The 23,808-nt window shown below is 43.4% G+C and overlaps 1 protein-coding gene across 9 annotated transcripts; it reads right to left on the bottom strand.

The window, feature by feature from the left end:
* Positions 1-6,553: 6,553 nt before the first annotated feature.
* On the bottom strand, positions 6,554-23,048 carry CCNA1 (cyclin A1). 9 transcript variants are annotated; one of them, XM_003826886.6, is made up of 9 exons: positions 20,772-23,048; positions 19,327-19,515; positions 14,754-15,000; positions 14,438-14,562; positions 13,762-13,985; positions 12,446-12,650; positions 11,398-11,511; positions 10,325-10,458; positions 6,554-10,019 (listed from the first exon to the last, which is right to left on the bottom strand). In XM_003826886.6, the coding sequence occupies exons 2-9, from the start codon at positions 19,489-19,491 to the stop codon at positions 9,968-9,970; spliced, it is 1,266 nt and encodes a 421-aa protein (XP_003826934.1). In that variant the 5' UTR covers positions 19,492-19,515; positions 20,772-23,048; the 3' UTR covers positions 6,554-9,967. The 9 variants fall into 9 exon arrangements, with proteins under 9 accessions (XP_003826934.1, XP_008950499.1, XP_034792476.1 ...); XM_008952251.5 differs by having other exon boundaries at positions 19,327-19,512; XM_034936585.3 differs by lacking the exon at positions 20,772-23,048 and adding an exon at positions 20,382-20,758.
* Between the last annotated feature and the right edge of the window lie 760 nt (positions 23,049-23,808).

The following is a 23,808-nucleotide window of genomic DNA, read 5'->3' as shown; positions in this document are numbered from 1 at the left end:
GCTTTCCTGATGCCTCATATGGACACAAGGGCAATGACTATAATGCCAACAGCTCTAAGAAGCTAGGAATCTTCCTTAACAGCAGCTGAAGAATTCTATTTTTTTTTTTTTTTGAGACAGGGTCTCACTCTGTTGCCCAGGCTGGAGTGCAGCGGTGGAATCATGGCTCGCTACAGCCTCGACCTCCTGGGCTAAAGCAGTCTGCCTGCCTCACCCTACCAAGTAGCTGGGACTGCAGGCATGTGCCACCATGTCCAGCTAATTTGTGTATTGTTGTAGAGATGGCGGTCTCACTATGTTGCCCAGGCTGGTCTCTAACTCCTGGGCTCAAGCAATCCTCCCACCTCAGCCTCCCAAACTGCCAGGATTACAGATATGAGCCACCATGCCTGGCCAAGAATTATTTTAAATTCTTCTATTTAAAATAAAGAGCTGGATAAAACTTTGAAAGGATTATAGAAAATTTACTAACAGGTAATTTAAACATACCCGTAAAAATCAAATTATAAATAATATAGAGGGCCAGGCTCGGTGGATAATACCTGTAATCCTAGCACTTTGGGAGGCTGAGGTGGGAGGATTGCTTGAGCCCAGGAGTTTGAGATCAGCCTGTTTGAGGCCCTGTCGTTACGAATGAATGGAAGGAAGGAAGGGACGGAGGGAGGGAGGAAGGAAGGAAAGAAGGATGGAAGGAAGGAAGGAAGGAAAGAAAGAAACAAAGAAAGAAACAAAGAAAGAAACAAAGAAGGAAAGAAAAAGAAAGAAAAAGCAAGCAAGCAAGCAAGCAAAAGAGCACACATGCATGGTGTTGCATGCTTGTAATCTCAACTACTTGGGAGGCTGAGGTGGGAGGATTACTTAAGCCTAGGATTTCGAGGTGGCTTTTGTGGCTTAACTGCTCTATAACCACAAATTTCCTTGCATTAGTTATTCTATTTCTGGGGGCTTTGATGAAGCTGTGTCTCCCTACCATTCTGCCACAAAGCCAAAGCTTTGGGCCTTTATGTCACCATGAAGCGGGTTTTGTTTTTCAGGAATTGAAGAATAAATCATTTTATTAAAAGGGCTTCTGAATTAGCCGGGCATGGTGGCGCACACCTGTAGTTCTAGCCACTCCAGAGGCTGAGGTGGGAGGATCACTTGAGCCCGGCAGGCAGAGGTTGCAGTGAGCCAAGATCGTGCTGCTGCACTGCAGCCTGGGCAACAAAGGGAAACCTCATCTCAAAAAAAAGTGAGGGGGCCTTTGTTTATGGACTTCAAAAGCAAGTGTGATTTATGATACATCAGATTACATGCAAAATGAAGTTGTTGCTTATTAAATGGCAGCTCAGAAAGAGTTCTCTTTTGAAGGCAAAAATTTTCTCTCTAAAGCAGATAAACACATAAAGGCAAAAAAAGACAGTAAAACCCTGGACTTGTCCTCAAAAAGCCATTGGACTCCCAGTCTTCATCTAAGAATCTCCTTTTGTGTCAAGGCTCTAACCAAAGTTTTGCTTTATCTGCCAACTTCTTATACAACAATAAATGTGCTAAGTATGAAGAGAATGAACTTTTTAATGGTACATTGATATCATATACTCTTAACCTTCAATTGCGATTTTTTTCTTTTAACTTCATTTTATTGAAATGTATTTTGAAAAGCTTTATACTTCCCAGATATAGTACTTTATAATTGATTGGATCAAGAGCTAGTGATTGTCTAGAAAAAGCATAATCCTTCCATTCATTCAACCAAATGTGATTGACTCTCTAACTTAAAGCCAGATGCTGGGAGTCCAGGGGTGAAATGCATCTCCCTGTGCTCTAGGAGGGGAGGCAGGCAAGTGGCAGCCAGCCATACTGAGGGACGCTTTCCTGAAGCTGCCAGGGGAGCCGAAGCCAAAGATTAGCTCTGAAGAATCACCGCAGAGGTAGCCAAGTGGTAAAGGGAAGTGGCAACCATTTTTCAAAAAGAGAGAAGTGTGTGGGAGAGACCCAGGGGATGAAGAGTGTGGCCCACCCAGGGAACCACAGGTTAACTAAAGTGGGTGCTACTTGGGTGGGGAGGGTCTGGTGTGGGAAGGGCCTGTGCACCCCATATTTTATCCCAATGATGATAAGACATTGAGGAATTTGATGCAGGAAAAAGATATCATCAATTTCATTTCAGAAACACTGGAAACAGTGAAGAGAAAACCGAAGGGTGGTGAGATGGCTGCTACAGGGATTGATACAGATGATAAATGACGGGCAGGGACAGCAGGAGGTGCAGAAAGAGATGGATTCAGGCCCCGGGGACATAACTCCTGTTACACTTTGTTTCAAGGAGAAATTCTAATTTGACGTTTCGTCTCACCTTTAAGCACCTTCTCCAGCCCAGCTCTTGCCCTAAATGTCAGAACTGTCATACCAAATTGTCCATCCCCAAAACACAGTATGTCAATCTTCCCGCTTCCCCAGCTCTTGCTTTTAGTGCTTGAGGGGGAAGGAGAGGGAGGAGAAATAAGGCAGAAATGAGATGCTGTGCTATTATTTAAAGGCCTAAATCCCTATGACCCCTTTCAGTTGTCCTTAATCATTCTAAAATAGTGCTATTCTCAAGAGAGTATGCAGTTTGTGACCAGCAGTCAAACTTCTTGCCCAAGTACTGTCAGGTTTAAGACATATAACAAAGTGAATTCTTGCTGACGTTTTCTTTCTTAAGCATTAAAGATTTTCCAGCCAGTTACTGTGGCTCACTGTGTAATCCTAGCACTTTGGGAGGCTGAGGCTGAAGATCGCTTGAGCTGAGGAGTTCAAGACCAGCCTGGACCACATGGTGAGATCCCGTCTCAACAAAATATCAAAAAAATTAACCAGGCATGGTGGCACATATCTGTAGTCCTAGTTCTAGGGAGACTGATATGGGAAGATCGCTTGAGCCTGAGAGGTTGAGTTTGCAGTGAGCCTTGATCATGCCACTATACTCCAGCCTGGGTGACAAAGCAAGACCTTGTCTCAAAAGAAAAAAATTTTCCAAACAATCGAACAGAATCTCAGATCACTGAATTCCCATGGGCTGATATATGTATCTGAAAGAGCATACATTCAATTGACACACATTCACTGGTTGTATATTCTAATATGTGTTAGAAAACATGTAACTAGCATATCACATCCATTATTTCAGGAATATTACTGCTAAGAAGATGTTAAGTTAAAGTAAGTCTTTTTTGGGTTTTTTGTTTTTTTTTTTTTGAGATGGAGTCTCGCTCTGTCGCCCAGGCTGGAGTGCGGTGGCGTGATCTCTGCTCACTGCAAGCTCCGCCTCCCAGGTTCACGCCATTTGCCTGCCTCAGCCTCCTGAGTAGCTGGGACTACAGGCGCCCGCCACCATGCCGAGCTAATTTTTTGTATTTTTAGTAGAGACAGGGTTTCACCGTGTTAGCCAGGATGGTCTCGATCTCCTGACCTCTTGATCCGCCTGCCTCTGCCTCCCAAAGTGCTGGGATTACAGGCTTGAGCCACTGCGCCCGGCCCAAGTTAAAGTAAGTCATTTTAAAGGTGACATCTAGATATGGAAGAAATAGTAAAAATGGATCAGTAGCTCAAAACTGAAAAATACTGACCCAATCAAATTTATCATTCACGAAGAGACAGAAGTTTGGGACACTAAGTGAGATGCCCACTGTGGCGAACACAGGCTGTTTATCAACACTAAATTCCCCTTTTGTACTGGTCCATTTTTTTTTACCTGAGACTGGGTAATTTATAAAGAAAGGAGGTTTAATTGACTCACAGTTCCACATGGCTGGGGAGGCCTCAGGAAACTTACAATCATGGTGGAAGGCAAAGGGGAAGCAAGCACCTTCACAAGACAGCAGAAGAGAGAGAAAGAGCATGTGAAGGGGCTTATAAAACCATCAGGTCTCACGAGAACTCACCCACTATCAGGAGAAGAGGATGGGGGAAACTGCCCATAACCCAATCACCTACCACAAGGTCCCTCCCTTGACATATGGGGATTATGGGGCTTATAATTTGAGATTATATTTTGCAGACACAGAGCCAAACCATATCACCTTTCCTCCCAAGCCTGCAGCTAAATCATGTCTCCCAGCCCCCTGCAGTCAGAATGTGTCTGTCCCCCAACCCCCCAGCCCCGTCATGTTCTTTCTCTTTCCTCACCTGCCAAATACAACAATACCAGCAGGGACTCCTAGGGAAGGATGGCCATGTGGAGGCAAAAGCTCTCTTTCCCCAACACACACTGGAGAGTGACATGAGATAAGTCTTTAAGGTGGTGGACCACAGAGATTTGGGGATGGCTAAAGTGATTAGCTTACCTAAATGCAACCAGCATCACACAAGTAACAGCCAAGCTGGAATTAGGACCAGGTGTCCTGCCTAAGGGTCTTTGTTAAGGATAAATTCCTGGGTGAAAGGAGAAAGCCAATACTTTCCTTTCATTCTCAGTTTCAATTCTCTTAAAAGAATGAGATGCTGAGAAGCACCCAAATTGCAGAAAGAACGTTTTAGATGACACAAGTTTAAAGTCAGTACTGTGACAATGAGATACTCATCTCCACGAGCTGATAACTGGATGTTATTATTTCCATTGCAGACTGAAGCAAGGAGAGAAAAACCTTTCCAGTAGGGTTGAGTTTAATCAGATGAACCCAAGTTGACCCCGTTCTCTCCCCTCAGCACCTGACCCAGACATCTATCCAATGTCAGTTTGAGGCTAGGGCAGTGGAGCACAGAAAGCATCCTGGTAGTACTTTCCTGTCATGCTTGGGTCTAACTCCATCCCGAGCTGCTCGCAGAAGCAAGGCGACACATAGGCACAGCCCAGCAGCTTGTAGGTGCAGAGCCCAAGCTTCCACTCTGAGCTTCAATGTAAGTAAGTGTCCTGATGCCCCGTCTCCATTAGCTGAGTCTGCGCTTGATAAAGGGCCAGGATTGGCTGCTCTCCCAGCCTTGGGTACTGTGCAACTTTGCAACAGTCTATGTAATTAAAAGGAATTCCATTTGTTCTGTGGCAGCCCAATAGCAGATTTCCTGCTGGGATTGTAGCTTTTGGTATTCTCTTTCTCCCTTTGCTTACAAACCAGAGGGAGAAAAAGTGGTTTTGTTTTTGAATGTGATAGCCGATACCCTGATCATAAAGATGGGATGTCTGCAATGGATGTAAGTCCCTGTCCTACAGGTAACACTTGATATTGCAGGGAAAGAGCAATCAATGTCAAGGGTTAAACCCGGGGAAAGGGGGAAGGATATTTAGGATAAAAAGTTAATATAACTATAAATCAGTTGAGAACATTTATGCACTTGCCGTGAGTGGGCTGAAACTGCATAACTATCCACCATTCCCTCGTGTGTTTGTTGGAAAGTGGGAATAGCTCTCCCTTTTACCAGTTAGCTAGTCAAATTTCACAGGTAACAACAAGTTGATGCAAATAGTTGTGTCTTGATTGATGTGAGCAAACACACGGAGATGCTCAGCAGGATATCCAGCCAGAGTGAAAGGGAGGAGATAACTAAGGAGAAGCGAGTACCCATCGGCCTGGGCAAACACCTACTCCGGTCAAGTGAATGGGCCCATCAGCTCAGTCAGTCAAATTACTTGCCTCAGAAAACTTCATCTTCTTCAAGAACATTCCATCCACAGACCCTGCTTTGACTCAGTTACCCATGGCCTCCTTCCCAGGTCCTTTGTCCTCATGCTTCTCCCCTCAGGCCTTCTCCCTCATTACTCTGGCTCACTGAGCACTGACCATTTAGTTTTTCAAAACTCACGATCAAGTCCAGGAATCACTGATGAAAGACATATTAAACAATTTGCTGCCTAAAGTCAGTTTCTATTCATCCTGTGATAAACGGGACATCCTCCCTGGGGTAACAAAAACCATCCTAGGAGACCTGGGTCTTGCACATGGGCCTTGCCCTGGAGCCAGGATGCCAGTGGGGCCAAAGGCATGAGCTCTGAGGAGCACCTCCCCCGCCTCAGGCCCCATCCCCACAGTCCAGACACACGGAACATAAAGCCTGGCTGTGGCACCGGCAAGGGCACTCTCAGCAAAGAGTATACACGTCCGTTTCCAAGTTTTAGTGGTAAAATGTCTAGATATTTTAACTCTGGTGGCAAACACATACTGGGAAAACAGAAACTGAACAGTTTGAATATATCCATATAATTTCTAGGGCTTTTGCTCCTGATAAAAGGTTGCCAAATGCTTTTCCTATAGTTCTCTCTCATGGCTCACTTCAACAAGAGCCCCTACGTTCATGATCATGCATGAGTTCCTCAGAAAGGCCTGGATCTGTCTGAAGTCGCAGGTTAAAAAGCCTGCAGAGGCAGACAGGTATGGCACTCCCACACCCACAGCCCTGTCTGAACCAATTTCCATTGCTGGCTGACAAGGAGTGGGGTAGGAAGATGTGGGAAAATCAACAGAACAGATAATCATGGTGTAGTCATATAAGACAATACAATAGTATAAATAACTAGGATTCTACTTATTCATATAATCTCAAAAAACAATGCCACCTAAGATCCCTATCACTGAAGGATGTGAGAAAGAGTCAATAACCATTACATTTTAAAAACAAACATTATTGTTTATGGACACATTCTTAAGATGTATAGTCATGCATCGTTTCACAATGGGGATATGTTCTGAGAAATGCATTGTTAGGCAATTTCATCACTGTGTGAACATCATAGAGTGTATTCACACAAACCTCAGTGGGATAGCCTGCTCCACACCTAGGCTGTGTGGTATGGCCTCTTGCTCCTAGGCTACACACCTCTACAGCATGTTAGTGTACTGAATACAGTAGGCAGCTCTAACACAATGGCAAGTATTTATGTATCTAAACATATCTAAATATAGGTAAGGTACAGTGAAAATACACAGTGTTATAATCTTATGGGACCACATCATATACACAAATCATTGTTGACCAAAACATCATTATATGGCACAAGATTGTATAAAAATGATGCACAGATTTGATCAACACCAAATTCAGGGAAGAAAAACAATGAAAAGAAGGCACACGCAGGCTGCTATTCCCTCTCTGGGTGGGAGATACACAGGTGATGGTTATATTTCTATTTTTAGATAAAGTATTTCAGAGACATAAAAAAGCACTAAGAAAGGGAAGTCTAAGATAAGGGTCAGGCCTTCGCAATCAGTGGGTGTGTGTGTTGTGGGGTGGAACGGGGTTTGGGCAAACCACTATCAGCAAAGAACATAAAAGTTACGTGTTCAGTCCTATAATATGTTTTTGTAATTGAGTCTAAATTTTGCATTTGGTTTTAGAAACAAAAGCTCCTTTGTAAAATAATTCACAGTGGAGAACCTATTTCTACAAGGTCCCCTCTAGCTGACACAAAACATTGTAAAGTAAGAATATTACTAGTGAAAGAAAATGTTATTGTGTCTGGGTCCACTTCAAAACAAACACACATATCACAGGAAAGTAATCAGCCAATACAAGTGTGTAAAGGATGAGAGGAAGCTTCCCTAGCCAAGTCCAAAGCCTTAAGGCTTGAAAGGGACAAACACAGTACTTCTACCACTAAAACCTTACCCAGAATTGCCCTCAAGCTGGACACAGGTGGCACACACCTTAGTCCCAGCTACTTGGGAGGCTGATGTGGGAGAATCACTTGAGCCTGGGTGGTCGAGACTGTAGTGAGCCACGATTGTCCCACTGCACTCCAGCCTGAGCAACAGAGGGAGACTCTGCCTCAGAAACAAAACAATAAACAAACAACAAAAAAAACAGAACTGCCCTCTCCCACTCCCCACTTGGGAGGAAGCAATTTGTCTGTCATCCTTTTGAAGTACAAAAGGATAGTTGGAAAGTTCAGCTTGTTCATGCAGTGAACGGAAACATACATAGTCATATATTAGAATACGAAATAATGAGTTATTAATCATATAACATAAAAACAGAATTCAGTATTAATACAGGTCCTGTATCCCCTTTGTGAACTGTGTGCAATAAATGTCAAAACGTTTAGGGAAATAATTTCTTCACTGGACCCAGAAATGAAGACACCTTGAGAATGTTTATCTGCTGGGAAAAAAAAGCGGGGTGGAGGGAATGCTAAAATCTTTTAAGAACTTGTGGGTACTTAAAAATTTTTTAAAGACTTCATAAAATGTGGCTGTATTTTTATGTTTATAATTTCATTAGAGCTTGAAAGAAACAAAATCTGCAGTGAATTTCATCTATACCCATTTCACCAAAACGTGCCTGAGTGTAATCTCTTCTATGTAAAGGAATCTAGAAGACATGGATTTCTTATCTCCTTGAGAGGTTTTGGAGGTAGAAAAAGCAAATCATGTCTTCGGGACCACCCCATGAAGTCCCCTCTCCAGAGGCCCCTCTGCAGAGGCACACATAGCCCAGAGAGCTCAAGAACTACTGGTCCAGGGCAACTAATTTTGGTGATAACAAGAGCACAGGGCAAATTCACATTTAATCCCCAAAAAGCACCACCCACGCTCAAGGCCAAATCTACTTTTTTCCTTCCAATCTTTAGAAGAAATTCTAAACAATTGTTTTGTTTTCCATTTTACCCATCTTGTAGCCTACATAAGTGCTGGGCGGACACATTGGCTGACGCCTGTAATTCCAGCACTTTGAGAGGTCAAGGTGGGTGGGTGGATCACTTGAGCCCAAGGGTTCGAGCCTAGGAGTTCAAGACCTGCCTGGACAATATGGCAAAAAAACCCACCTCTACAAAAAAAAAAAAAATACAAAAAATTAGCCAGGTGTGCCAGGCGTGGTAGCTCACACCTGTAATCCCAGCACTTTGGGAGGCTGAGGCAGGTGGAACAGTTGAGGTCAGGAGTTCAAGACCAGCCTGAACAACATGGCGAAACTGTCTCTACTAAAAACACAAAAAAATAGCTGAGTGTGGTGGTGGACACCTGTAATCTCAGCTACTCGGGAAGCTGAGGCAGGAGAATCGCTTGAACCCGGGGGGCGGAGGTTGCAGGGAGCCAAGATCGTGCCACTGCACTCCAGCCATGGTGACAAGACTGAAACTTCATCAGAAAAGAGGAGAGGAGAGGAGAGTAGAGGAGAGGAGAGGAGAGGAGAGGAGAGAAGAGAAGAGAAAACATATATAGATTAGTGAAGTAAACTGTAGATCATGAAAGATCATGAATAATTCAAGCCATACCAAAGCTTAGGGTAGAGGTCTCCCAAGAGACACAGTTGGTGGGTTGGGTTCATTATTCTGATGTTCCTTCCGAAGGTGAAATTTGCTTTTTCTACCTCCGAAAGCATCTTCTAAGACAGAAATATATGCTTAATGGGTGCCTAAATCAAACCTGATCATAGACATAATAGCAGCCCTGTACAAATGAGCATGCTATCCTTGGATTAGAATTAAATGTCAGTGACCTCTAAGAGCTATGTGACTACATTTGGGCCTCAACCCCTGTCTTACTGACTAGGATGGTAGAGTGAAGCTAGAGCAGGCAGCGCTTATTCAAATCCCTTCACCCATCTGTCTACGCTGTCCCTTTCTTCCTTTACTAATCTATGGCGAGCTACCTGGGGAATAATGAGACAGGAAGGAAAAAAGCCTCAAAGCAGCCATTTACCAAACATGAATATCCCTGGATGCCTTGGAATACTTAATCCTAATAGCATGCCACGTTTACAAAACCAGTTTTGAAGAATATTTGAAATAGACATAACACTTTTAATACTCTCAACAAACATTCCAGACGAATATGTCAGCCATGATAATTAGTAAATAAGTCTAACACATGGTCATAAGACAAGCAGTTTATTGTTTAAAAAATGTTGGACTATATTACAAACTACTAAAGTCTAAGGGAACCTAAATTCATTTACATTTTTAAAATGTCATCTATATTGTAAACAACATTAGTTGATCCAACGTGCAGAAGCCTATGACGATTAATGGCACTTCTGATATGGAGGTGAAGTTCTGGAAGTGCTTCCATTCAGAAACTTATTGTAGAAGAAGAACTGCAGGTGGCTCCATGAGGGACACACACAGGTACCTGAAACAAGACCCAAAGCAAGGTCAGCACAAGCCAAGGACTTTGGTTTGATAAAATCTCAGGTCACAGAAAACTTTCCAGTAGTTTTAACAGAATGGAAGGAAGCTGGCTGACTACAAGTATTAAAAGCTGAAAAATTATAAATCTAGGTCTTTTCAAATTTATTTGTAAATTTGTACACGTAACCTTACTTTTCCAACCTGGCACCAGATATACAATTTAATCTATTTTTAATCTAGTAACCATTACTATAACCCATTAAGCTTTAAATAGAGAGCTAAGATATGAAAATGTCAGTGACTTACTTTGAAGCCTTGTACTTCTCCCTAATTGCTTGCTGAGGTCGATGGGGTATATCAAGGTACGCTTTATGAAGCTCACTCAGGCAAGGCACAATTTCACTTAATGAATACCCTGTAAATGCAGCAAGGGTTTCTGGCTAATCAAGACAAAAGAAAAAAATTGTTTCACATAACTTTATATTAGATATCCGAAGATAACCAATTTGAAATAAAGGGAATTAGTCCCTTAGTAAATATTCACATTCATCTCGAAAGAGACCAGAACCCCCTTCAGAGATTTTAGATGTAAAATATCAGAAAGAACAGCCAGGGCTCTAAATTTTCTCATATTATAAATTTATAATGCTCAATTTGGGGCTGGATCACTTTTTCCTTGTTCCCTCATGAGTGAAATTTTTACTGGTCCTTATAGAGCCCTGCTTGCCTGACCATTCTATTTGTACACAACATGAAAAATTTTTAGTCAAAACACTGCAGTGCTGGAATAAGAATTGCTTTAAAAAAAGTAAAAGAAAATTTTTAAAAAAAGAAAATGCAGCAGAAAAAAACATAAGCATTCATGAAAATGAGGGTAGACACCCCACTTCTTTTAGTACAACAGGGAGCCTTCAGAACCAAACCTAGGGGTCCATTTCTGATGTTGCCACCTTCTTGGGCAAGAGGCAACACTTTACTGCCCTGTTGTCTTGAAAGCCTGAGGTGCAATCTTCTGGCCATCCTAATTGGACCTAGGTTTTTGTTTTTAATATAGAAGGTAAAAGTCAACAACTTTTGCTTGAAGCAGTCAATGATTGTACCTCAAGGGCCCTCCCTGAATAACAGTGGGCACTGAGGTTTCCAGGCCTGCTTCTGTTGAAGGAGCATGTGATGCTGTCTCCTTGACTTCCTGCAATCTCAGTCCTCATAGAGTGAAGCCATTGAGTCAAAGCCATGATGACTGACCTGGAAGACTCAGTGGCATGTTGTGGTCTGCTGTCAAGTTGACCAGATCCTTATTAAACTAACTTGCCCTCATAAGAGGCAAGCCCATTCTAGATAGACCTTGAATTTCATCTAGAAAGAAGTTAGAATCTTACCCAAAAGTGCTTGTTCACAGTATAGTTTGCCAGGCAAAAAGCTGCTGCAGCTATCAGTGAAGGAAGATATTTCAAGAATGGATCTGCTTCAAGTAGACTCAGCTCTGCTACGTACTAAGCACAAGAGAAGAAAACACATTGGAATTAGAAATGTGACTAAGGTCACAAGTAAGCCTGGAAATGGCAAGGAAATAAATGGTATCTTATCTTTGTTCAGTCGGCATCTACAAAAATAGATGCTCAAAATTACTTACTGGGTTAGTAATTGGTATGCCTGTCTATAACAACAGTAACATTTATGTTTTGGTAAAATGTCAATACAAAAGTATTTGGCCTACTCAAAGTATAGGTGATAGGTTACTTTTCTTATGCTAATAGTTTAGGTTTATGCTGAGATAAAGTGGTACTGCTCTGGCAGCTGGAATTGGAACAGAGATTTTAGCCAAAAGACAAAAATATTAAAGCTATTAATCTATCAGGCAGTTCAGAGACTAGGACAGCACCAGTGGGAATATCTCATATTAGAAGAAACATAGTAAAACATGTGGACATCCTTATTACTCTTTGCACAGCACATAAATACCAGATATCCTAGATTATGGTCACTGGAAACCCAGTTGACCAAACCAATACTTCAATGCCTTCAACTAAAGTTCTGTAACTCCAAACAACCAAATAATGCTCATTACTTAATATATTAGGATGAGACTAAAACCTTATTAAACTAGATTTACTTTGTTCCCACTCTATAAACCTAGGAGGTTTTGCTTGTATGTGGTCTGTATCCAATAAGAGAACAGTTTCCAAGCTTAAATTTTTAAATAGTTGGGTGATTAGACAACCCGTGCCTGCCAAACATAGTCAATAGTAATGCCTTATAACCAAAAGCTGGGTTCTTAAAATTAGCTCTTTTTCAGCACTGGAACAGTTTTTCTGGGCCTGTGGGAAGAAAACTGAAAAGGAAAAAAGAACTGAAGGATGATTGGGAAAGGTTGATTTTTACGCTCCTTGGCACTGGAAGTTCCTAGAAATCACGCGGCATACACACCTTAGCCAGGTTCTCAGTCCTGACGCACACTCCTTGTCGCCTCAAGTACTGAAGGAGAAACTGGTTGGTGGTTGGTACTGTCAGATCAAAAGCTAGAACTTTCAGAAGCAAGTGTTCCATTTTTAACAGTTGTCGTTTTGTGTACGTATCATCGGTGATATAGACAAACTCGTCTACTTCAGGAGGATATATCTCTTCATATTTCCTGGGAAAGGAAGAGTTTTCAGAAGTAAAACTTAGAACCTTTGGCTCTACTCCTGTGCTACCATAAGCCACGCCTCTCTGCATGGCCTTTGCAGACTTACTTTGCAGCCACATATCCACTTAAATACCACTAAATGACTCAGGGCTATGAAAGTACTAGGAGCTTGTTTCTGGACCAAGAACATGATTATCACAAGGATAGGTTATATTTACTGCTAGGAGTAGTAACAGAAACAATTTCCAACCAAGAATTTTAGGTTTGGGCCTGTGATACACTGAAAGATTCTGAATGACAGACACTACAGGTAAATTCCTACACATTCTACAGACCTCAAATCACTTCATAGAAAAAAGTGTTAAGATCAACACAGTGATAGAAACAAACTCCACAGGCCTCTAGTTTTTAAAAAGATGCTGTTGAACTTTGTCCACTGAATTAGCAAATGATGCTTATAGCCAAGAGACATAATGATATAATTTCACTATGATCAATTCTTTCCTTCTGCCTTTGTTTCTACTTTCTTTAGGGGAATTTTGGCAAGTTTTTCTGCATTAACAATAGAATGTTTGAGACCAGAAGAACAGAAAAGAAACTACCACTCAGCAACAGGTCACTTAAAGGTAGCTCAGCCACAACCCAGCTCTCTTTTCCCACACAATTAGGTACTGTCATGAATGAATGATAGTAACAGGAACCAGTTGAAGTAGTTTATTCACTGTAACCAAATAAACCTGTTATTATGGGTCATTTGCTAGATCATGAAGATAGCTTTTTGTAACCACACTGTCTTTAAATAGGACTTAATAGATAGGAAATAGCAAAAAGACTACACTGCAAAATAGTTAAATTAGATCCTGAATTTGAGATGATGGCTGCCTTAGTCATGACACTGAACTTGTTGCTATAAATCATAACCAGGTGATTGAAGAGTAAACATGTGGTAAGTTTCAGTTTCTCAGTCAATCCTGTGAAGAGGATGATCTTTTATCAAAGGACACATGACTAGTTTTAATTATCAAGCATTGCATTTCTTCAATAAGAAATAGAGGACAAAAATTCCATGTTTTGACAAGTGATAGTTTCATATTATGCAAGCTGAAAGAACACTTACGAAGCCAAAAGCATAGCTGCTGTTCCTACGAGCTGCAGTTTCCCTCTCAGAACAGACATACATGAAAGGAACCTGTCCAGGAAGTTGACAGCCAGATACAGGGTCTCTGCTCGAAGTTTATATTCTTCCCCAACCTCCACCAGCCAGTCCACCAGAATCGTGCGCATGCCTTCCGTGATGTCTGGCTGCTTTTTCATGTAGTGTGCTTTGGGTCTGTGCCTTATCTGATTGGGAAAAGGTTTTGATATTTAGTAGTTGCAATTTCAGAAAGATCATTCCACAGTATAGTTGCTATTTAAAAATCTCACAAGCAAAGGTTGGAAAGATTCTAATCAGAGCCAAATAAATCCTTATCATAACAAGGAAGAAAGTGTAAATTTCTGGTTCTGTAAAGTAATTGGTTAGCAAATTAACCTGGGGTTGGGGGGGCAGGGGAGAATGGCAATACGAATTATTCCTAAGAGTGAAATATTTAACACATAAACCCTTTGAATCACGTAGAAATAGTCCAAGCAATTGCGACTTGCCATCACAACTATTATTTTTCATAGATATTCTTATGTTTAGCTGGCATAAGAGTGCCATTCACTAGTGGTTATGGACCAAGAGTTTATAATTTATCTTAGTAATAAGAGCTCGGGTCCTGAAGATTGAAGTAGAAGGTGGGAAAACTTACTTCAGCTTCCCTAAGGTACTGATAAATTTCTTCAGCATATTCAGTCACATTTATCACATCTGTGCCAAGACTGGATATATCTTCAGACTGGGAGAGGAGAGATGAATCTACCAGCATAGGGGAAACTGCAAGAGTTCAACATTGTCAGATAACTCATTTAATTTAAACATTTGTTCAATCCACTAACCCTCCACGGGCAGTTGTGAATACAGTTATTACTTGCTGTTTTTCTCTTGCTAGTTACTAGCTATTGAATGCTGCAGGCAGTTATAAATACAGGGTACCATCAGCCATCAACCATAGGCAAGTCAGTTACCTGTGTTGAAATCCAGCAGGAAGTGCAGGTCTGACTTGAGTGTGCCGGTGTCTACTTCATACACATCCTCAAACGCCATCCCCTCTCTGACCGAGCAGCTGTCTCTGTCCCCCTGCTCTAGTTCATCCATGTAGATGTCAAACCCTTGCTTAGGGGGCTCTTGGACCCCACAGTCAGGGAGTGCTTTCTTTCCAGCTGGAGGGAAGGCATTTTCTGATCCAGAATAACACCTGATTCTTGTGATCCCCTAAAAAACGTTTAAATCTTTTGTTAGAGGCCACGTCAAAGACCACAGAGGCAATGTGAACCTGCATGACTCAAACCAACAGCCTGGGAAGGTAAGATAAATTCTAAACTGAAAAATCTATGTCGGCAATTTAATTCCAAAAAAAAAGGTCTTCAAAAGTGTAATTTTTCCCCCCTTATCTTTGTCTACATTTGATATTTGGAGAAAGAGCTACCTAAAATTTTAATCTACCTCACATATGTATCAAAGGAAACTCAAGATTGTAGAAAAAAGAAAACCTATAGCTCTCTTCCAAAATGAAATGGGTACCACATATAAAGGGAAAACTGTAAATTGGCTTTTATATTTATAGCATCATGAGATTTTATAAGTAGTCAGCATAACTCTTGATGCAGTGACTGAGTTCCTACAATTCCCCTCCTTATATAAATAACTTTTTAGCCAGAAGGCCCCTATAATGTTTCCATTTTATATCCACTTATTAAGAAACACGATTTTGGAAACTGATGCTGCTAAATTCTCTTACAAGCCACAGAACCTTTACGTATGACATAATGCATTTACTCTTGGGGAAATTTCTTAATCACTTCTCCTTTTTCTCTATTCTTATAACATGAACAATGGGAACAACTGTGGTGCCGCCACAGTGAACAAGCATAATGCATCAAACACTGTTGCATATTAAGGTGAGCCATGCCAGATGGCATGAATGTCAGCTGAATCAGGGCAGGTGGGCAGCTCTATGAACCTGAGCTATATTTATGCAAATGCCAGCTCTGTCTACCACATTAACATTTTGTTTATAATGTATCTTGGTGTGTACTGTTGAAGGCTACTTCTAAGTTAGTAGGTGGTTCCATAACTTTCCCTTTTATTTATCAAGTTAAATAGGTGACTTATGTCCGTAAGAAAATGAACACTTATGGTAGTAATTGGGGGGAAATCACAAAGACAACAAAGAGTCACAATCATAAGTTACTGTAACCAGATAACCAAGTTACTGCGAAGTTTGACTCTTGCTACAACCACAGCTCCAAGTTACTGCCAGGTTTGACTCTTGCTACATAGATACTGTGTCCATAGGCTGGGACATATATTTAATAAACAAATATTTACTGAGTATCTACTATGTGCTAGAAGCTTTTCTCGTGCCCAGAATTTAGCAGTGAACAAAATGTTTAAAAAGAACTACCTTGATGGAGTTTATATTCTAGTCTGTGGGAGAAGAATGAAACAAACTAGAAAAGACACAGTAGGAGCAAACAGAGCAGAGTGAGACAGTCATATAGGCCATGAGGACAGAAAGAAAAAAGAGGCCAATCATGAAGGACTTACCATAGGCCAATTAAGGATTAGTTTTCATTACTATTATTTTGTTTTTGTTCACTTGCCAAGGCTGATCTAAGAATTGGCTTTTATTCAGAGACAGGAGCCACTGGAATTTTGGGCAAAGGAGTGGCATAATCTTTTTATTTCTTAAAAGGATGATTCTGGCTGTGCATAGGTGGAGAGTAAGTAAGCCAATCAATTACAAAACTTGAAAATTCCAAGTGAGACACAATAGGGATTTGAACCAGGGAAGTAATTGTAAACCATGAAGAGCAAAATAGTTCTAGACATTTAAAAAGTAGAGTTAATAATATTTTCTCATAAGATTAGATGTGGGGTGAGAGAAAAATAAGAATCGAGGAAGACAAAGGTTTGGAGGCTAAATAACAGAAAGGATGGCTACTCCATTTACTGAGATAAGGAAGACTTGGGAAGAGCAGTCTGTGAGTAGGGAAAAGCATGGGTGTTTCGTTTTATACGTTGCTTATTATATGACCTAAGTGGAGATGCCAAGTAGGCTCCTGAATATGTGAGCCTGCAATAAAGCTCAGAGGCCCAGGCCAGAGATAGAAATATCAGTCATCACCAAATAGAGAGTGTTTAATGCTAGGAGACTAAGAGGCTACTAAGGGAGTGAGTGCAAGATTTAGATCAAAGACTAGGTCCTAGGGCACTCTAACTTGTAGAGACTATATATATAAGTAACAATTAGAATATCAAACGGTGGCCAATGAGCTAGGTAGAAAACTTGGAGAGAGTGGTGTTCTACAAGCTGAATGAGAAGAAATTATTTCAAGGAAAAAATAATGATCAACCACGTCAAATAATGCTGATCAGTCGAGGAAGGAAAAGACTATGAATTGAGTCCAAATAGAGCAGGAAAAGAACTAGAGACAGAGAACATTCATCCAACAAACAATGTGTGCCATCCTGGCCAGGCCCAGGTCTGTTCAAAGTAATGGACACACAACAGTGAACATGACAACCTAAATCAACACCTGGATGGAGCTTACATGTTAGTGGGAAAGGCAACATTATATATGTCAAAATACGACAAACTTTCAATATATGTGGCTTTAAATGGGATAGCTTCTGTCCCATTACTTAAATTTCTTTAAGCACTTAAATTACTTTAATCGACATAATGCAAACAGTTCCTAGACCTATTTCCTTGATACTGGAAAACTAACAAAGAAAATTCGTCGCCATTTCTAGCTGAAAAAGGGACAGGTCAAGGTGATTTTACAAAATCAACTTCTTCCCTGTGGTCCAGATTCCAGGGTTGTAATACTCAGAGGGAGCGTTTAGTTGAAAGGTTTTTAAGATGGGAAAATGGCAATATATTTGTATGCTTACAGATTTGGCCCAGTAGAAAAGAAAAAACTAATGAGAGAAAGAAAAGTGGCTGCAGTAACATCCTTGAAGAAGCAAGAAGACACAAGTATATTGTACGCATGGCGGGGGGCGGGGGGGCACCTCGCATGAGAGCAGGGACATAGCAGTCACATAACAGGATGTAGATGGCAGATTATATGGCACACAGGGACATGTGGAGATTCTCTTCTGCTTGCTTCTATATTTTTAGGAAAATAAGATACAAAGCGATCAGCTGAGACTGGGCATGAAGGAGGAGGTTACTGAGGATTAAACAGAGAAGGGAAGGTACAAAATAGATTTCTAAGCAGGTTGTAGAGGATAGGTACAGGGAAATGCAGAAGTGGCACCAGGTAACATAAGAGGTTAGCAACTGGGAATTTAAAATGCGACCATTCAACACAGGCACAACTGACAATTCATAAGAACCAAGTCTCAGGCTTTAAGTTTTAAAAAGCAAACATTGCTAAGCAAATTAAAATTTGTTAAAACCACTTCCACTCAATTTTCTCCAAAGCTTTGAACAGAGCATGTGAAGAGTCAGTAGATGAGGGGCTTCTAATCTAGTTTCTACCATAGCTTTCTTTTGGCAGAGGCTTAAACCTTTCAGATTTTCTCACTTATGAAATAGGAAAGGTATAGTTTTCAGTCTGGTTAAGGTATGTATGATCAGTTAAGTTCACACAATTAATATCTGAGGGACCATTACCTGTTAGCATAGCTGCTTAGTCAGTACTGGGAAGATGTCTGCCTTCAAAGCACCCATTTTGGAGTAATCTAATCTAGCCTGATCTAATCCTGATTTTAACACTATCCGCAATGAACACAGCCAAGATTATCCAGGTTTGCTTTAGGCACAGCCTGCATCAATGTGAACACTGCTCTAACCTGGAGGAAACCCAGTTCTACAGTTTATTTGGAAGCATTCACATTTCCTTTTAGCCCAGCCCTTAAATTACTTTAATATACATAACCCAAAGAGTTCCTAGACCTATTTCCTTGATAGTGGAAAAAATAACAAATAAAACTAATCACTATTTCTAGCTGAAAACCGAACCCCTCAAGGTGATCTTAAGAAATCAACTGGCCTGCCACCTTGGCTGACGCCTGTAATCCCAACACTTTGGGAGGCCGAGGTGGGCGGGTCACCTGAGGTCAGGAGTTGGTGACCAGCCTGGCCAACATGGTGAAATCCCATCTCTACTAAAAATACAAAAATTAGCCGGGCGTGGTGGTGGGTGCCTGAAATCCCAGCTACTCGGGAGGCTGAGGCAGGAGAATCGCTTGAATCCGGGAGGTGGAGGTTGCAGTGAGCCGAGATCGCGTCACTGCACTCCAGCCTGGCGACAAGAGCGAAACTCCGTCTCAAAAAAAAAAAAAGAAGGAAAGGAAAGAAAAGAAAAGGAAAGGAGGAAGGAAGAGAAACAAAGAAAAAGAAAGAAGTAAAGAAAGAAAGCAAGAAAGAAAGAAGAAAAGAAATAAATCAACTTCCCTGTAGTCCAGATTCCAGGGTTGTAATACTCAGGGGGAGTTGTAGGTACAAGGGCAAGAGAAAAGCACCTGGCACCAAAGCAGGAGAGCCGTTCTCCACAAGCATCATTCTCAATGCGTCGGAGTCATTACCTGGCCACAGGTCCTCCTGTACTGCCCATTTGCAGTTAGCAGCCCTAGCACTGTCCTCTGCGGGGGATCCTGGCCCAGCGGGGCTCTGGTGAGTATCTGACAAGCATCGGGACCTCGGGCCACTGTAGCCAGCACAACTCCACTCTTGGGGTTGCTGCAGTGCATTGCTTCAGACTCCACGGGCTGCTGCTACCAGGGAAAGAGAAACAGACAAGCTGGTTAGTCGATCCCGTCCACCCCGGGCTCCAAGGACACAGCGAACCTCTAGGAGGGAGAGCACCAAGCAATGGGACTAACACCAATTACTGATCTTCCCAGCAATTATTGGGGCTGAAAGGGCAGGTGCGACCGCACAGGCGATCAAAGTTGCTCTGAATCAAAACAGTTATTTGAATCCCTGAGGGAGGCTTTTTATCCCAAGACTTCTTGTTGGGCTGGAAGGACAGAAACATTCTGACAAGCCTCCAAGTCGGGATACTAAACCCACGTTACCTGGAAGTTGAAATTTGGGAGCCCCGGTCTTTCCCAGCTGAGATACTCTTCTCCCCAGCCCCCAATAAAAGATCCAGGGTACATGATTGCGGGAAAGCCTGTCTCCATCCCAAGTGACGAGCACGGTGCTGCGCTGCGGCCTCCTCCCACCAGACAGGAGGCCCCAAAACCTGCCTGGACCCCAAAGCGGGCCCCGCTCTTCCCGTCGTTATCTTTCTATGTGTCCGGAACAACTGGCAAGTGCACTGGAGGATCGCGGTTAAAAGGTGGCCGGCTGGGCGGGGCAGGGCGGGGCAGGGTTGGGCAGGGCCGGGCCGGGCCGGGCGGGGCAGGGCGGGGAAGGGCAGGGAAGGGCAGGGCACGGAAGGGCGGGGCGGGAAGGACCAAGTGTCGAGGGATTCCAGCCTGGGAGGCGGCCGGGCTTAGCGATGCGGCTGAGCTGCCCACCCGCGTCTGTTGAATCGGCCAATCAGCGGCGCCCCCGGACCTAGCGGGAGCGTTTCCATGCCGACCGCGGCAGGCGTGCGCTCTCCGGGGCCGCATCGCCATGGCGACCTGCTCACCTGACTCGCTCCGGGTGGGCTCGCCGCGACCCCTGGGCGTTCAGGCCCCTGAGGGCCCAACGGGCGACGGCCCTCCAGCTCCAGCTGTGCGTCTCCGCCCGGGCGAGGTGGGGCTGGCCGCGGCCGTCTGCACACGTCCCCTCTGGTCCGCGCCCCCGGCCTGGGAGGGCGGACTCGCCCACCCCACGATGGCCCCGACTTTGGAAGGGACTGTTTCCGTGACCCGTTCTCCCAACAGCCGCTAACAACCCCCTCTAACGTCTCCTGCGCGGCCCGCTCCTGAGAACCCTGGCTCGGGAGAGCGACGCGGGGTCCTCGGGGCTGCGCAGGCTGCGGCGCCCTGCCCACGCTGGCCCGAGGGCGCGGCTCGCTCCGGGTCGGCTCACACACCTACGCTTCCTGCCGGGAGGCGGCTGGGACGCGGCGGGGCTGCCCCTAGTGCAGTCGCGGCAGTGTTGCCTCTCCATCGCGGGGGTCCTTGCGGGCCGCGCCTGCCCCGCCCGGCTCCCGGTGCATGTGGCCTGCGAGGCGGCAGAGGAGATGTGGGGATTTAGGGTCGCACGTGGTGCTCGAGGTCCCCACGAGAGGTCTTCCCCCGCGAGCTCCTGCGCAACTGCGTGAGGCCAGCCCGGGAAAGCCAAGATTGTGGCCCAGGAAGAGGAAGGAACGCGGGCGACAGAGCTGGGGCTTGGGACGTTGAGGGGGTCGGTGGCAGCTCTCCGGGCTGGGGGCCGGGCGGGCGGCCCGGCCGCGTGGGGAGAGGAGTCCCTGGGGTCCTTATACGGGGGGGCTCCTGGAAACCCGGGGGCTCAGACGCCTGCATAGGTGACTGACAAGCCAGGTGAAATAATCGAACTTTATTTTTAAAAAAATAATATGTATATATGCACACACACATTACCAATGCTATAGTCTGTTACTACTTTTGCTTTGTTTTAAACATCCATCCCTAAATCTCTAAATCAGACCCAAAGTCTATTCAAATGGCCACTTTATGCAAGCAACGGTTATCACCGTTTTCTAAGTGTGCGTTATTAACATTTTCACCAAGCAAACTGAGTGTGGGCATTGCTTTAATGGGAAGATAGTAGTATTCTAACAAAAGCGCGGGTTGAAAGCCTTGCAGATGAGGCAAATATTAAGAAGTTGGTAAGCATCCGGAGAATCAAGGCTGGTTGAGGGAGGAACGCAGAAACGGATCTTGTTCAACATGAAACTCATTTCTATACGTTTGTCACAGACTTCTATTCCTTGAGAGACAGCAGTCCGCTTGCACCCCAGATTTCCTGTGCCTTTGAATATGAAGGAAACACGGGAATTCTGGTAACATCTAGATTGCCGCAACAGAGAGTCAGAGGCCAACGGGGACCAAATGCTCTGCTTCGCAAGGTGAATGAAAGGAGCATTTCTGTCCTCTTGCCTGACGCCACTATTGGATATCTTCCCGGGAGCCCTCCCCCACCTGCCAACAGTGTTGTTATTTCCTGGGTCGCTGAAGGACTCAGTGGCTAACTCCGTCTGGGACTCTACAGCAAGTCCTGCCAAGAGCCTGAGTCGCTTGGGAGCGGACAAGATTGGCTGCGCTCACGAGACCTGGTCCTTTGTACACCCCTTTTCATCTGATTTCCTTTGACAAAAATGACCGAAACCTCACGCCTTTTTCCTTTTCTCCAAAGTAGAGGCGCCGGCGCAGTGTTTGTTCGTGGAACCTGTCGTTTTGATCCTCTTTTCTGGGATTGAAGCTGAAGCCAGTGTTGGAGTCGGGGCGTGCAGGGAGTGGGGAGCGTCCAACTCCTGCAGAGGCGGATCTGAGGCTGGTTTTTCTCAACTCAGATCTGGCCAGGACCAGATGACAAGGCTACAAAGGTGTCCAGTGACTTTCAGCCGTCTTTAGCCTTAAAAAAGCCTTAAGAAATAATAGTAACCAAATGAGACCTTCGGATAATTTAATACCCCTCCCCTTATATGAATGGCTGCACCTTAATCCAGCCTTAATCTATATGAAATAGGATTATCATGAACATCTTTTTTCCTGTTCCATCCACTTTGCTAAACTTGGCAAAGGGAAGTGGTTAGTTTATGATTGTTTTATTGTGCTGTCTTAGAATTCTACATTGTCGTTACAAGCCTCTGGTCATATCTTAAACAGGAGAGTGAGTCCCATGAACTGATATCTATGTGTGCATGTAAATTCAGGTACGTGTATAACTTGTGCAATACTTATGGCTTTCTTGGCTTTAAAAAATATCTACACTGAGGCCGGGCACGGTGGCGTACGCCTGTAGTCCCAGCACTTTGGGAATCCGAGGCAGGCGAATCACGAGATCAAGAGATCGAGACCATTCTGGCCAACATGGTGAAACCCTGTCTCTGCTAAAAATACAAAAAGTAGCTGGGCGTGGTGGCGCGCGCCTGTAGTTCCAGCTACTCAGGAGGCTGAGGCAGGGGAGTAGCTTGAACCCGGGAGGCAGAGGTTGCAGTGAGCCCAGATCATGCCACTGCACTCCAGCCTGGTGACAGAGCAAGACTCCATATAAAAAAAAAAAAAGTCTTCACTGAATATTGTGTTCCAACGAGTAATGATTTATGACATAAAAACAAATTTAACTGAATAAGTGTTCCATTTTTACTTTAAAATTCTAAACTAAAAACTTGGCCTTAGAATTAAGAACAAAAGGAGCAGAGAGAGTAGAAAGGACTTTCTCACAAATTGCACAGTTTTAGTGGAATGCATAATTATAATGTTGCATTTAGCAACATTATAATCTAATCTTAATTTTGCTATGCAAATCAGGATTAGATTTGCACAGCAAAATAGGATTAGAACTCAAACATAAGTAGATTTTAATTTTTCCCATCTTTAAATAAACTATATATTTGGTAATATATTGAGAATTAAACAATATAATTGTAAATACAACTTTCTTTAATATCTAAAATATTTGGCATAACTTAAATACTAATATAACCCCCTTTTTTTTTTAACTTAAAAAGTTCATTGGTCGGCACTTCCAACCTGGCAGTGAATGCTCAACTAGCTTTAACTCTAGGATTAATTTTCAAAATAAGGATGACAGCTGAATTCTTTACTAGGAATTTTGTTGTTGTTGTTGTTGAGACGGAGTCTCGCTCTCACCCAGGCTGGAGTGCAGTGGTGTGATCTCGGCTCACTGCAAGCTCCGCCTTCCGGGTTCACGCCGTTCTCCTGCCTCAGCCTCCCAAGTAGCTGGGACTACAGGCGTCCGCCACCAGGCCCGACTAATTTTTTTTTTTTGTATTTTTAGTAGAAACGGGGTTTCACCATGTTACACAGGATGGTCTCGATCTCCTGACCTCGTGATCTGCCTGCCTCGGCCTCTCAAAGTGCTGGGATTACAGGCGTGAGCCACCGTGCCCGGCCCTTTACTAGGAATTTTTAAAACCCAAA

Source organism: Pan paniscus, chromosome 14 (assembly GCF_029289425.2).
Source record: "Pan paniscus chromosome 14, NHGRI_mPanPan1-v2.0_pri, whole genome shotgun sequence".
Classification (NCBI taxonomy): Eukaryota; Metazoa; Chordata; class Mammalia; order Primates; family Hominidae; genus Pan; species Pan paniscus.
The sequence above is the reverse complement of the archived record's forward strand: the minus strand, read 5'-3'. Positions and strand labels throughout refer to the sequence as shown.

Bases quoted from the DNA above. Each gene is read 5' to 3' on its own strand.
- CCNA1 (XM_003826885.5), bottom strand. From the start codon at position 19,926: ATGGAGACAGGCTTTCCCGCAATCATGTACCCTGGATCTTTTATTGGG. The intron at 14,563-14,753 runs GTAACTGACTTG...GAACTCTTGCAG, and splicing joins CCTGCTGGATTTCAACACAG to TTTCCCCTATGCTGGTAGAT. The intron at 12,651-13,761 runs GTAAGTGTTCTT...TTCCTTTCCCAG, and splicing joins GCAGCTATGCTTTTGGCTTC to GAAATATGAAGAGATATATC.